Source organism: Glycine soja, chromosome 5 (genome assembly GCF_004193775.1).
Source record: "Glycine soja cultivar W05 chromosome 5, ASM419377v2, whole genome shotgun sequence".
In the NCBI taxonomy this organism is placed as follows: Eukaryota; Viridiplantae; Streptophyta; class Magnoliopsida; order Fabales; family Fabaceae; genus Glycine; species Glycine soja.
Genome location: NC_041006.1, coordinates 12,829,895 through 12,843,348, shown reverse-complemented (window position 1 = coordinate 12,843,348; position 13,454 = coordinate 12,829,895). Strand labels below are relative to the sequence as shown.

General features: G+C 38.0%; 1 protein-coding gene across 4 annotated transcripts in view; it reads right to left on the bottom strand.

Moving 5' to 3' along the window:
- LOC114412338 (wiskott-Aldrich syndrome protein homolog 1-like) overlaps window positions 1-13,135 on the bottom strand; it is a 32,026-nt gene extending 18,891 nt beyond the window's left edge. The window contains exons 1-3 of one of the 4 annotated variants that reach the window (XM_028376178.1): window positions 11,011-11,250; window positions 10,796-10,928; window positions 8,431-8,548 (exon numbers count right to left, since the gene is read on the bottom strand). In XM_028376178.1, coding sequence (XP_028231979.1) covers window positions 8,431-8,509 — 79 coding nt within the window. In that variant the 5' untranslated portion in view covers window positions 8,510-8,548; window positions 10,796-10,928; window positions 11,011-11,250. Of the gene's footprint in view, window positions 1-8,430; window positions 8,549-10,795; window positions 10,929-11,010; window positions 11,251-13,029 lie in introns of those variants that run through there. The other 3 variants (XM_028376179.1, XM_028376177.1, XM_028376180.1) reach the window with 3 other exon arrangements.
- Window positions 13,136-13,454: the final 319 nt, after the last annotated feature.

The following is a 13,454-nucleotide window of genomic DNA, read 5'->3' as shown; positions in this document are numbered from 1 at the left end:
AATGGAGCCTAACCATGAAGTCTAGTTTTAGGATGGTTTGGGTCCTATGCTAGGGGAGTCCCGTTACATGCATGGGGCATAGAAAATATCAAAAAGACTGCAGGGGTGCAGGGTGAAGTGGTCAAGATTGATGACGGCCCTATAGACTTCCAACGCCTAGACAGGGCAAGAGTGCTCACTAAGACACCATGGCACCCCAGAATTAACCATAGGGTGTTGGCGTCCATTAATGAGGTCAAATATGTCATAATATCGTGAAGGAGACATGTTACAACCCCTGTAGATGTAAAGGCAATAGGGATAGCTTCACTGGTTCCTCAGAGGAAATATCGTCAGACAAGAGTGACACGGGGCTGAGCTTGATGTCGAAATACAAAACGTTTGTCGGCGAGTCACTGGCGGCAGCCATGGACATGGGAGCAATAGAGAGTGATCAGTATAGAAGCAAAGGGGAGAATCTATTGTCCACTGGTCAATGTATTAAACAAAGATCCATGAACATTAGTCAGGACCCTCTACCAAGTAGACCAATCAACATCAGGCCTAGCGACAACAATACTAGCCATGGGGTTGAGTCTCTATGTGATGCTGGCAGACGCCAAACACCCACCCTAGCGAGCCAACTTGGTGGCAAGGACAGATACGAAAAAGATGACAGATGTTAGGAGGTAGGGGCAACGGAGGTTGATGCAGGAATGGTAAATGGTACCGTGGCTGTTGAAGAGTAGATCAAAGAAAGATGTAACAAAGGAAAATATAGAGAAGAAAGGGACCCACAACTGACCCATAATTTTGAATTAAAGGGGGAGGCACGTGCTGGTTCAAAGGAAAAAGAAGAAGCTATGTCTATTACAAGGCCCACAAAGAAAATAAATGAGAAAAGAAAGGGAGACAAATATTAGATGGTGGGCTCTGACATAAATGGGTCTGACCCTAAGTGGAAGGTATATTCTAGAAACTGGAGGTGCAAAAAGGAAGTTGGACCCAAAGAGACAAATGGACCCAAAGAAATAATGAAGATTATAACATACAATATAAGGGGGCTGGGGAGGGGTTAAAGTGGGCCTCAATTAGAAAACTAGTGAAAAAAGAAAGAATAAATATGTTATGTCTACAAGAGACTAAAAGGCAAGTGATAGACAAGGTATGTCAAGCTTTGTGGTGAGATCCTGAGGCTAGATGGGAGGTACAGCCAGCATGTAATAGTGCTAGAGGGTTACTATGTATATGGAATGAGGAGACATTCAGACTAGAAAACAAGTTGATTGGAGATGGTTTCATTTACCTGGAAGGGACATGGCATGCAGATGGTGGCAAAGTCCTGATAGTGAATATATACTCGCCATGTGATGCAGTTTTGAAAAGAAATTCGCGAGAACAAATCAGACAGATAAAGCATGCAAATATCGGGGACTTATGCTGTATAATAGGAGATTTTAATTGTATTAGAAGACCCTCAGAAAGAATACGCACTTGTCAAAGGATGCAGGATGAGGGTATTATGAAGGAATTTAATGAATGGATTGCAGATTTAGGGGTTGAGGAGGTGTCCTCTGTGGGACGAAGATTCACTTGGTATAGACCAAATGGGACGGCCAAAAGCAGATTGGACAGAGTTCTTGTATCCACTAAATGGTTTGCTAAATGGAAAGGAAGCACCCAGCTTATCATGGATCATAACTTCTCAGATCACTGCCCAATTCTGTTGAGATCTACCTGCGCAAATTGGGGCCCAAAGCCATTTCGGACTCTGGATTACTGGTTTAAGGATAAGTCATTTAGGAAGATTGTCCGTGACAGCTGGACAACGAATGATGTAAGTGGTTGGGGGGTTTTGTTTTAAAAGAAAAGATTAAGAGATTAAAAGTATGGAATAAATCCCAGTTCGGTGATATGCCGCAAAAAATAAGAATGGAGATGGAGATGAACAAGTTGGAAATAGAAGGTGAGAACAGGCAATTCAATGATGAAAAGATCAAAAGGTGAAAACAACTACAGGAGGAATTATGGACAGCAACACTTTCAAATGCATCACTGTTAAGGCAAAAGGCAAGGACTAGGTGGATCAAAGTAGGGGACTGCAGTTCCAGATTTTTTCATTTGATGGTAAACTGGAAACGTAGACACAATATGGTTAGAGGAGTGTTGGTAGATGGGCGCTGGTTAGAGGAGCCAGGCAGGGTAAAAGAGGAAATCAGACACTTTTTCAGGAAGAGATTCGAAGAAACTAAATGGGAGAGGCCTAAATTAGATGGGGTCAGATTTAAGGCTATCGAACAGCAACATAATAATCTCTTGGCGGCGCGTTTTGATGAGGGAGAAGTGAGGGATGCGGTATAGGATTGTGGCAGCGAGAAGAGCCCCCGACCGGATGGATTGAATTTCAAGTTCATAAAGGAATTCTGGGATGTTATTAAACCAGATTTGATGCGATTTCTGGATGAGTTCCATGTCAATGGAGTTTTTCCAAAGGGAACCAATGCTTCATTCTTAGCATTGATCCCTAAGGTCCATGATCCACAGAGTCTGAACAAATACAGACCTATTTCATTAATAGGTTGTGTATATAAAATAGTGGCCAAAGTGTTATCTAGAAGGTTGAAGAAGGTGCTGCCAACCATCATAGACGAACAACAAACCACTTTCGTAGAAGGTAGACACCTGCTCCACAGCATGGTTATTGCCAATGAAGTGATTGATGAAGCAAAAAGGTGCAATAAAAGTTGCCTCGCGTTCAAAGTAGATTACGCAAAGGCATATAACTCAGTTTGCTGGGAGTTCCTCCTGTATATAATGAGGCGGAAGGGATTCTGCACTAAATGGATTAGCTAGATTGAAGGATGTCTTAAATCAGCTTCCATTTCTATATTGGTCAATGGGAGCCCAACTGCGGAGTTCATTCCTCAAAGAGGTCTCAAGCAAGGAGATCCACTCGCCCCATTCTTGTTCAACATTGTAGTTGAAGGCTTAACTGGTTTGATGAGAGAAGCACAAGAGAAGAACTTGTTTGAAGGATATAAGGTTCAAGAAAAATATTATGCAAATGACACAATTTTCTTTGGGACAGCAACGTGGGAAAATATTAGAGCAATCAAGGTGATGTTGAGGAGCTTTGAGCTGGTGTCGAGACTAAAGATAAACTTTGCCAAAAGCAGATTTGGCGCGATCGGGGAAACTGAGCAATGGATACTCAATGCTGCTACATTCTTAAATTGCAAAGTTTTGTTATTACCCTTCTCTTATTTGGGTATCCCTATTGGGGCAAACCCACGGCGTAGTGAGACATGGGATTCAGTAGTCAAAAAATGTGAGAAAACTATCAAAGTGGAAACAAAAATATCTCTCTTTTGGGGGAAGGGTAACTCTAATAAAGTTAGTCCTGAACTCGATCCTTATCTTTTTTTTTCTCCTTTTTCAGGATGTCGAAGAAAGTGGTGGACAAACTAGTGGGGCAGTAGAGGCGGTTTTTGTGGGGTGGAAACTCAGACCAGAAGAAGATTGCTTGGGTGAATTGGGGTACAGTTTGTCTACCATAGAAGAAAGGGAGTTTGGGTATAAGGGATTTATGGATGTTTAACTTTGCTTTACTCGGGAAATGGCGCTGGAATTTGTTCAACCATCATGGGGAGCTGTGGGCACAGATTTTGGAATCAAACAATGGCGATTGGAGGAATTTGGATGCAACAAGAAGATCCATCAGAGAATCTCTTTGGTGGCGGGATCTTAGCTCTGTTGCAATTTGTCTAAGGAGGGTAGCTGACTTAAAAATGGGACAAAATGAAAAATAGGATGTGGATCAAAGGTCTTGTTCTAGGAAGATGGATGGTTGGAGGATGGGGTGTCGCCGAAGGAGAAGTATCCAAGACGGTACCATATTTCTCAACAACATCAACGCATCCAACAAATGGGGATAACATCAAATACAGGTTGGGAATGGAAGTTTCAATGGAGGAGGTTTTTCTTGGAGGCTGAAATAGACAATGTTGCAAAATTTATGGAAGATTTACAGCGTTTGACAGTACATGTGCAGCAACAAGACATATGGAGATGGGAGGGAGACTCAAGCGGCAAGTATACAATGGGGAGTGCTTACGAGTTACTCAATAGTAATTTGTCGATGGAGAGTCAGGATGAAACATTTAAAGCACTATGGAAGATAAAAGTCCCAAGTAAAGCATCCATTTTCACTAGCAGATTGATCAGGGAAAAATTGCCTACAAAGAATAACTTAAGAAGGAGGAATGTGGAAACTAATAATGTCAGCTGTCCATTTTGCAGAAGTCATGATGAGGATGAGGATGAGACTCACTTATTCTTCACTTGTGCTAAAATCTTGTCGTTATGGTGGGAATCGCAATCTTAGGTAAATGTAGAGGGTGCTTTCTTGGAAAATCCAAAACAACATTTCTTTCAACATTCCTACTGCAATCTCAGCGATGGCAGACCTGGTGGATTGCTTTGACATAGTGTATTTGGCATTCTTGGAATATGATTGTCTTCCAAAATGAAAGTTTCAACAGCCATAAAGTGATGGAGGACACTATTTTATTGTTGGACCTGGCTTAAAAATTGGGAGAAAGGATTTGATATCCTGTTTCACTCTTGGTCCAATAACATGGGATAGTTTTTTGTCTTGAGGTGGAATAGCTTATAGAATAGAATTTTGTCTGGTTGGGTACCTCATGGTTAGCCAGATCTTTGGTTTCCTAATTCAGGTTGGTTAGCATGTATTAGGTCACCATAATTTTGCACCCTACAAATGCTAGGATGTATATATAACAGTACCACTTGTACTAATTTTAATGTTCTATATAATATATATATATATGTGTGTGTGTGTGTGTGTGTGTGTGTATATGTATATACTTTTTCTGATAAAAAATTAAAAAAAAAAAAAAAACTGGATGCAGCTTCAGCTTTACCCTCACCACCTCTTTCAACCCATTTAGGAAAATCCCTTTCAACTACTCGGGTTTTGTTCCTCTCAGTGGACCTGCATATAATTCGAACTTTTCGCAATATTCTTCTACTATTCCTTCATGTTTCAGACTGAGTAGTAGCTCGTAAGGGCTTTGGTTCATCGAAGGCTGAAATCACTGAATCATAGCTTGCTTGAAATTTGTCCAATTAGGGTTTTTTGCACAAAATTCACACCACTGGTACCAGGTTAGCGCCTTCCCTTCCATTGCGACCATGGCTGCCTGGATTCAATCTTCTTCCTCCACTCCTTTAATCTCGAAATAGCGCTTCACCTTATTCGTCCAGCCAAACGCGTCTTCTCCGTCAAAAATTGGAATCTCGAGTTTCCGCCATTTCGCATCCCAATCACGATTGCAATAATCGTGATTCTGGCGTTTTGCATGGTCGCAATTGCTGCTTCCATGATCGATGGGCGACTAGTTTCGCACCGTCACCATTAGCTCCACCAATTGTTCCTTCAACTCCGCTCGCGCGATGCGTTCATCTTCAAACAACTACTTCAAACTCACAATGTCCTCACATGTATTAATCATACCTTCACAGTCTCGTTCCAAAAATTCCACAAGCACATCCATGCTTCCTCACATTGAAACCATCAATATCTTCACGTCTCAAGATCAAAATTTTGCTCTGATACCAGTGATGGAACTGGCCAAAACTCTCATTTTATTAATCTCATGGTGCAAAGATACATCTAGGGATTAGAGACTAGCCTCCCCAACCAACCACCGTGATCATCAAATGAGTAATTCCAGGCGGTTAGACTTTGTTTATAGCTAAAGAGTAGCTAACTAACTAGCTTTGACTGACCTAAAAAGTTACAAGGCTAACTGGTAAACTGTAACTGATCTTAGTCAGTTACAGATAACTCTGGTTCTGGCTGCTGCTCAGGCTTTTGCTTATACTTGCCATGGGTCCTTCCTTCATACACTTGCTTAATAGGTAGCCTAACATATTAACACAAGTTAGTTCAACAATTATGCCATTCTTTGAGAAATTTGGAAAATATTTGATTCACATACAGTCTCATTGTCAAACTGTAATTTTTTAATACTTTCCAAACTGATTTTGAACAAGATGAAAAAATTTAAGAACACTTGAAAAACCCCAAGATTTAGTTTTCATAAGAATTATCCAGGTGGCACGAGTGCAATCATCAATGAATGACACAGATCACTTAGCCCCAAATATAGTAGAGGTAGTAACAGGACCCCAGACATCAAAATGAACAAGATCTAAAGGTTCAAGACTCACTATTACTAGGAGGAAAGGAAGCACGATGGTGTTTTACAAATTAAAAAAAAATCACAATGAAAATGCATGACTAACTCTTTTGTAAACAGGTGAGCAAATAAAGACATAAGAATACCAAAAGGCAGATGTCCAAGACGTTTACATTGAAGCCAAATGTGGGAAGCTACCCTAATGACAAGAAGACAACACCTTTTTACTAGAATCAGTCTCCATATGTTGTAAATAGTATAACCCTACCGTATCCAATTGTCCTCCTCATGTATTACAATTTGGGTTTATGGTCTAACTCAACCCACAAAATCAACCTGTAAGATGAGAACAACCCAATCCTTATAAACACAGCTTAAGTCATACCTCTAGTGAATGTGAGATCTCAATCGCCTAAGAGCTGCATTCCAGTGGTTGTAGTGCACTCTACGACACTTAAAATAGCCATTTTGGTCAACCCCTCCGTAGGTAGCCCTTTCTGGCTAAAGAGTGATCACAATTAAGGTGGCTTTCCATCATCCCCCCTCATGCCCAAGGCTATAAGCTTGAAGTGTTGCAAACTGGCAATGCATGTGACCGAACAATGAATCTAGGATAAGCTTTGTTACTATCTTAGAATTTGGGCTTAGGACATAACTCAATCCCACAAAATCAGGTGAGGACTGCCCAAGCCCTATAAACATAACTTAGGCCATATCTCTAGTTATTAGAGTAGTCTTACTCGATAAGTAAATTGTTTCTTTATTGGAGTAGTAAAGAGAATTTTCTTGTACCTAAAGCACTCTAGCTTGGGGTTTACATCTCAAACCTGCCTCTGCTCCATTATCAATCACAGCCTTCTATGATGCTGATTGAGCCTCTGATCCGGATGACAGGAGATCTACATCTGGTGCTTGTGTGTTCTTTGGACCTAACCTTGTTTCTTGGTGGCCAAAGAAACAAACAGTTGTGGCCTGCTCCAATGAAGAAGCCTTGCTTTGGTCACAACTGAAATCTCTTGGCTTCAATCTCTTCTCTCTAAAGTTAGAGTCAAGCACATGGTTCTTGTCGTTCATTGTGACAATATAAGCACTATTTCCTTGGCCCATAATCTTGTTCTTCATCCTCTCACTAAACACATGGAGTTTGATTTAGTCTTTGCCTGCGTAAAGGTGCCAAACAAACTGCTCAAAGTTGTTCGTGTCTCTACTTCAGCTCAATATGTTGATATTCTCACCAAAGCCCTCTCACCCAGTAATTTTGAGTTGCTCAGATTCAAACTCACAATGTGTGATTCCTCTGCTTCACTTCGGCCTCACCCTGAGTTTGCAAGGGAGTATTAGAGTAGTCTTAATCCATAAGTGAGTTGTACTCTTTTCTTTCTATTAGTCAGTTACTAACTCTAGTTGGTAACAGCTGTAGTCTGTCTCAGGTTAGCTATAGACTATAGATTACCTTTAGTTAGACTAGAGTATCAACACTCCATATAAAGAGTGTTCAGAATTTGTAACAAACTGAATAATTCATTTTTCAGATAAACGGAAAATCTACTTTACTTTCTCTCTAAATCTTTCACTAGCCAATGTGGGATCTCAACTGCCTAAGAGATCCATTCCAGTGGCTACAATCTAAAATGCTTAACTTGGCCTTTCTAGTTAACCCCTCCATAGATAGTCATTTCTAGCCTAGGAGTGACCACAATTAAGGTGACTTTCCAACACCATGGCAAGGTCCTGAAAAACATAGTGGGAGTGGAAGAATATTGCTTTATATTTAAAATTTTGTGGATGTTTATGTATAGAAACAACAAACAAGATTATAAGATAGTTTGGGAACATAGAGGCTATTGTTCAAGATTAGAGATGATTGGAGTTTAATGTAGCATGATCCAAAAATAAGGGCATGACTCATGAGTTCCATTAGCGACACGATCCAACAATAGGGGTATGAGTTTCATTAGCAACAGTAGTGTTTTGCTTTCAAAAAATTGTGGAGCAAGATAAGAAGTATGAACCAAAAGAAACCACTACACAGTTTGTTAGATATATGTTTTAATGTCAAAAGAAACCAATGCACAGTTTTACTGTAACTGAATACAGTGTAATGAACCAAAAGCTCCATGGAAGGTTTTAAAGCCATAATTTGAGTACTGGCAGCAGATAATGCAGAAATAACCAAAAGAAATATTGTCAAAAACAACCAAAAAAAAGAGTGACTAATGCTGGATACATTCAATGCTTTGTTGCGAATTGTTGAGTTTCAACAACTTTTCTGTTAATATCTGCCCATCAAATACGTTGTTTCCCATACTGCTTGTTGCCAAGTTTCACATATCCCAGAGATATTCCTATAATTCACAGGAAATGGACATCAAGTAAATAAGGGATTTGATGCACATGGAATGGAATAAAAAGGTAAAATCAGAATCATGTAAGTTAATCATGAAAAACCATTTAATAAGGAGTTCTCGTATAACAAGCATTGCTATGTTGCCTCTACTAGTTATATTAACTGTGTACCAACTGTAGACAGCTGGCAGTTAGCTTTGTTATGTTGTATCAGCAATTTCAGTAAGGATATCAAGACTGTATTTGGAAGATTCAGTTAGTTGATCCTACTCTTCTATAAACAGAGGATCGCTGTGTAAGATTTTTCGTTCCCAAAGTTTAAGACTCAAGAATCATTCTCATTTTTCTCCCAAATATTTTCTTCTACTTTTTTGTTAGAACTTGAGGAAACTGAGTAGTGAGAAATGAGAACAGAGAGTGAAGGAGAAGGAACCAGAATGCTTCTGTTATTGATGAGTAATGAGTCAAGGAGTTAAACCTCCTCTGAGGAAATTCCCCTTTACACCAAAGCAATTGCTCGGTACAAAACTGGTCCTACCAAAACATAATTCTCCCAATACATTTCTGTTATGTATACACCTTCTCCTAACTAGCACACTCTCCATATTTTTGGTGTCATCATTTTTCCCTATCACTTTCGTCCTCTGTTACTTTCAGTTTCAGATATTAACTGCCTTGCTTTTACTGAAGCCTTAAAGAAAACTCCTCCAAAGTAGAAGAGCAAAACTGCGCTTACCAGTGCACCCTGCCCCCCCCCCCCCCCCTGCCCCCCCTCCATAAAAAAAGAAGGAATATAATATATATATATATATATATATATATATATATTAAATTGTCCCATTAAGAGAATAGACACCTTATAATACAAGAAGTCAAGAACAGCATCCAACTGTAACTAGAAGATAAAAGAAGTACTAAACTACTAATCATGCAACTTTTAGGATCCCAGTGAAGGTCAGCTTGTAGCTACCACCTGTGTATTATGGACGGCATCAATCAAGCATATATTCAATGGAAAAAATACCAAATCAAACATGTACAGAATGACATCTCAAAGAAAGAGATATGGCATAAAAGTAGACAAGGTCAGTATCACAAGACCAAGGGCCATTTAATTCTTCAAAAAAAACAAAAAAAAAAACACAATAGATGAATAGAACTGTCAAAGCATCAGGAACTCTCTCTCTTCAATGGAATTACTACATTTATATCCAGCCAAGGACTGCAGATTATATCAATACAACGACAACATTAGTCTTATTCTACTAGGTGAGGTTGACAACATAGGTCACTCAATGCCATTGGACCCAGATAATCACAAGACTGCAGATTATATAATGGAAAAAGTAAGGAGAACTTTCCGATTGGTGATTTCTTCTTGTGACTAGAAAATAAAAATAAAAAAATCGCATATCCATTCCTTGTGTCTAGAATCAGATTCTCAAAAGACAATGCAATGCCATTTGTTACATTTTGTTAATGCATCATAGATAACATTCCTCGTTGATTAACCAGAAAATACAAATCAACCTTTTCCTAAGTAAGCACGGCATAAACCTAAAACTCAAAATATTCATTCCATTATCAACCTCGCATGACTTCAAAAAGGTAGCAGATACAGTACCCTAATGAGTCTGATACCCAAAAAGTGTTATCAAAAATTTATTAATTATTGCTTCTACAATAAACTTCATAAGTCATAACCCAATTAAACAAAATCAAATCAAACCCCAATAAATGATTCACAGCTCACCCTAGTTACCAGGAAAGAAAAAGACAAGTACCAGAGTAATTAACCCATCCTTGTCTCAGCTATTGCTCCAGCAGAATTTTAGGTGTTTTTTTTTCACTTTTCATAATTTCAGGTTCGACGACATATTGACATATAGCTGTATCTGTTATCTATTGCACTACCTATAATATTAAATAAAGAGGAGTGCCAGCAACACACTCTTTTTATCACACTTTCTATTAAATTCAATATCAAGAGTGAAGTTCATTAAACAATAGGTGGACCTACAAAATTTAGTGATTTCTAATAAATTTCAACCAATAACAAAGAGTATTCGAAAGAGTGCTAGAGAGTAGAATGTTACTACTTCTCATCATTCTTGTACAGTTTCAAAACCTACTAAAGGTGATGCTTCCAATTTTGCAGCAATAACAGTAACAGTGTGTCTGAATTAACTTATTTTAGGAAAATAATCTCTAAGATTTTTGAAAGAGAATAAAAACGACTATATTACCGAAAATTAAGCTGTAACAAACAAGCAAGCTACATATACGTCCTCGCAGAGTAAACGTGTTCTTTTCTATCCCCTTTCTTTGTATGACACGCGAAAAATTTTTCGGTTTCTAATAGGAGAAAACGCGAGAATTCTGAAAAGGAAATGAGTTTGGGTTTTGGATTGAGAAGGAAACAACATTCAGAGGCAAAGGGATGATTAGATCCAGAACTTACGAGGGTTGTAGCGAGTGAGAGAAACGAGCTTCTCTCGACGACGTCCTTACGTGCTTGCTGCTGGTGCTGGTGATGCGTTTTCAGTGTTTGAAAAAATGAACAGGGGGGAGAAGAAAGAAGCAAAAGGGAATACAAAGAGAATCTGTGCTCGGGTTTGTGTTGGGTTTGAACTTGGAAAGGTGAGAGAAAAATGCTTTTCCGGTGGTTGTTTACTTGTGTTGAAAATTCAGAGAGAAAATATAAATTTTAAAATTATGATTTTGCCCTTCCTACATGAAAATGTTGGGATATCATATCATTATATTATTATTATATTAATTTGAGGAGTTTTTTTAAGAATTTTCAGTGCACTCTGAATTAAAGGTAAAATGGTTCGGAATGAATTCAAATATATCTTTTATTTTTTTATGAAATAGACGAGCAAATGATAGACATGAGGGTTGTAATCCCAACTAAGTTAGCACCACTGACCTCACCCAACAAAGCTCCACCAGCCTGATATTATTAAAACAAAAAAGAAAAAGAAATGCAAAATCATGAGAGGATATGAACCAAGACCCATGCAAAACTATTTGAACCTATAATTAGGGAGAGAATCTGTTCCTAAAGAAATCCTCTCGAATAAAACTTGGAAGGATGTCCCACCAAAACAATCATTTTACTAAAACGTATTGAAAATGAAAAACAAAATAGCCATTGCACATGTCTTAACTTTTCCTCAAAATTTACTATATCAATTGGGCAAGTTAAGAAGTGTAATGATCCATCAATGGAAAGCCCTCAGTCTAGTTCTCAACCATGTAATTAGTTTTCTCATAGCATTTTTAGAACAACATAAATGAAGCAAACTAATACATAGAGGTTATCAACACACAAAGGATGCCTCACTCATCTTTAGATTCAATTATCTTGGTCATTTCTTAACCGATTCATATGATTTTCATGCTAAAAATTGTAGCCCTAAGTGTGTAAAAAATATTGAGGTATGTTCACTCTAACTATGTCATCCTACACTATACAACTTTTTATGTTAAACTTTGTAACGAAACCACACAAAAATCACACAAATTCACTTAATTAAATGTTTCATGGAAATTTAAATTCAGTTTCTTTTTTAATTATTTTCAATCGTTAAATCATACATTATTAAATATGTCTTATAGTAAGGGTGGCAACGTGAGTTATGTAAATTGGCCAAATGACGTTGAAGTGGCAGAAAGTAATGGTTGACGACATTAGAACTTAGGATCAATAGTTTTGGTATTCAAAATACAAAGTAGGTAACTAAAATAATGGGACAAGTATGCGATAAACAACACAACAAAACATACATGGTAGAATTATTTCATTTTAGATACGAGTAAGAAGTGTGCTAGACAGGATAATAAGACTCTAGTGTTAGTGCTAGATGAGGATGTGTTTGCCCAATGAATTTTGCATTTCTCTAGTGAAATACTTCGAGAGGCTCACCATGGCCTTTGTCTTTGATTTGCCAACTGAATCATATTTTCACCTAACAAATTTTCACGGACAAAAAGTCACGATTCTATTTTTCAATATAACATTTCCCCAAAGTGTTCCTAACACTCTAAAACTCCCTCTAAGTGTACAAGACCCGAAACTCAACCTATTCCGACCATTGCAAACCACACCCAAGCGTAGAAAACACTAATTAAATGCATCCAACACAAATTCACAAAATTCAATTTGATTCAATCCTAATGACAACAAAAAGGGGATAAAACATCGGACACTCAATTATCAATTCATGATAAAAATTAAGGGCTTCGAGGTATTCATAGCCTATCCAATTGAATTAAAACACAATTATAATGAATCAAAATATAACATACCCAATTACTTTGGGGACTAAGCTTAACCCTTGTACTCACAATCAAGCACCTATTTCAAACCCTTTTCTTAAACCCTAATCTTAGTAATATAAGTGGTAGGAAATAGGGGAGGAAATAACATAAATCACAAAGGTAAGGCATAGGAAGGGAAAGGGGAAGCATTCACCTGGGAAGCGCAAAGACGATCTCTAGGGTTTGGATCCCTAATGCCTTTCCTTCTTTTCTTTCGCCTCCTTTTTTCTCTTTCCCCTTATATTTAAGGACGGCTAACCTAATTTCCTTCTTAACAAAACTTGGATGTGTGTAATGTTTGGGTGGGCTTAGTCCCTTAATGGACCTTAGTTGCTCTTTGGTCCTATCTCCTTACTCTTACCAATTCCTAAACTAAGGTATGGTGATGACAACAACAACAACAACAACAATAATAACAACCACAACATGATAACAACAATAATAATAAAACACAAATAAAGTATAATAAATACAACATTGGCATGATCATGTATTGACAACACCAAATATAATATAATATAATATACTAATGATGACAATAATATCAAACAATCATAACGGTAATAAAATAATGTGACT